Below are 968 nucleotides of genomic sequence, written 5' to 3'. Positions count from 1 at the left end.
ACAAGAGTTGTTTCCCTTACCACAAGTCTCTACAAGAGTTGTTTCCCTTACCACAAGTCCCTACAAGAGTTGTTCCCCTTACCACAAGTCTCTACAAGAGTTGTTTCCCTTACCACAAGTCTCTACAAGAGTTGTTTCCCTTACCACACGTCTCTACAAGAGTTGTTCCCCTTACCACAAGTCTCTACAAGAGTTGTTTCCCTTACCACAAGTCTCTACAAGAGTTGTTTCCCTTACCACAAGTCCCTACAAGAGTTGTTTCCCTTACCACAAGTCTCAACAAGAGTTGTTTCCCTTACCACAAGTCTCTACAAGAGTTGTTTCCCTTACCACAAGTCTCTACAAGAGTTGTTTCCCTTACCACACGTCTCTACAAGAGTTGTTCCCCTTACCACAAGTCTCTACAAGAGTTGTTTCCCTTACCACAAGTCTCTACAAGAGTTGTTTCCTTTACCACACGTCTCTACAAGAGTTGTTCCCCTTACCACAGGTCTCTACAAGAGTTGTTTCCCTTACCACAAGTCTCTACAAGAATTGTTTCCCTTACCACACGTCTCTACAAGAGTTGTTTCCCTTACCACAAGTCCCTACAAGAGTTGTTCCCCTTACCACAAGTCGCTACAAGAGTTGTTCCCCTTACCACACGTCTCTACAAGAGTTGTTCCCCTTACCACACGTCCCTACAAGAGTTGTTTCCCTTACCACAAGTCCCCTTTTTCTCCACCTGCACGTCTTCCTCTCGCTGACAGTTCTCCTGGCGAAGCTTGCACTTGTTCTCGTACGTGATGCCGTTGTCACCGCATACCTGGGGATAGCACAAACACTTTGTGTATAGGGTTGTCTTTTTCTTTTTCTTTTTCTTCTTCTTTTTCTTTTTTTTTTTGGAATAAAGTGCCGGGGATGAGGGGTGGTGTGGTGGAGGTAGGGGGTGGGGATGAGGGTGGGGTAGTGGGAGTGTGGGAGATGGG

The 968-nt window shown here is 45.9% G+C and overlaps 1 protein-coding gene across 1 annotated transcript in view; it reads right to left on the bottom strand.

Annotated features, from left to right (window-relative positions):
• LOC101864119 (agrin) overlaps window positions 1–968 on the bottom strand; it is a gene marked incomplete at its 5' end in the record, with an annotated part of 4641 nt that overhangs the window by 1644 nt on the left and 2029 nt on the right. The window contains 1 exon segment of the mRNA XM_013090764.2: window positions 703–805. Within this exon segment, the coding sequence (XP_012946218.2) occupies window positions 703–805 (103 nt within the window).

Source organism: Aplysia californica, unplaced genomic scaffold, assembly GCF_000002075.1.
Source record: "Aplysia californica isolate F4 #8 unplaced genomic scaffold, AplCal3.0 scaffold01491, whole genome shotgun sequence".
NCBI lineage: Eukaryota > Metazoa > Mollusca > Gastropoda > Aplysiida > Aplysiidae > Aplysia > Aplysia californica.
This window is presented reverse-complemented; position numbering and strand designations above follow the sequence as displayed.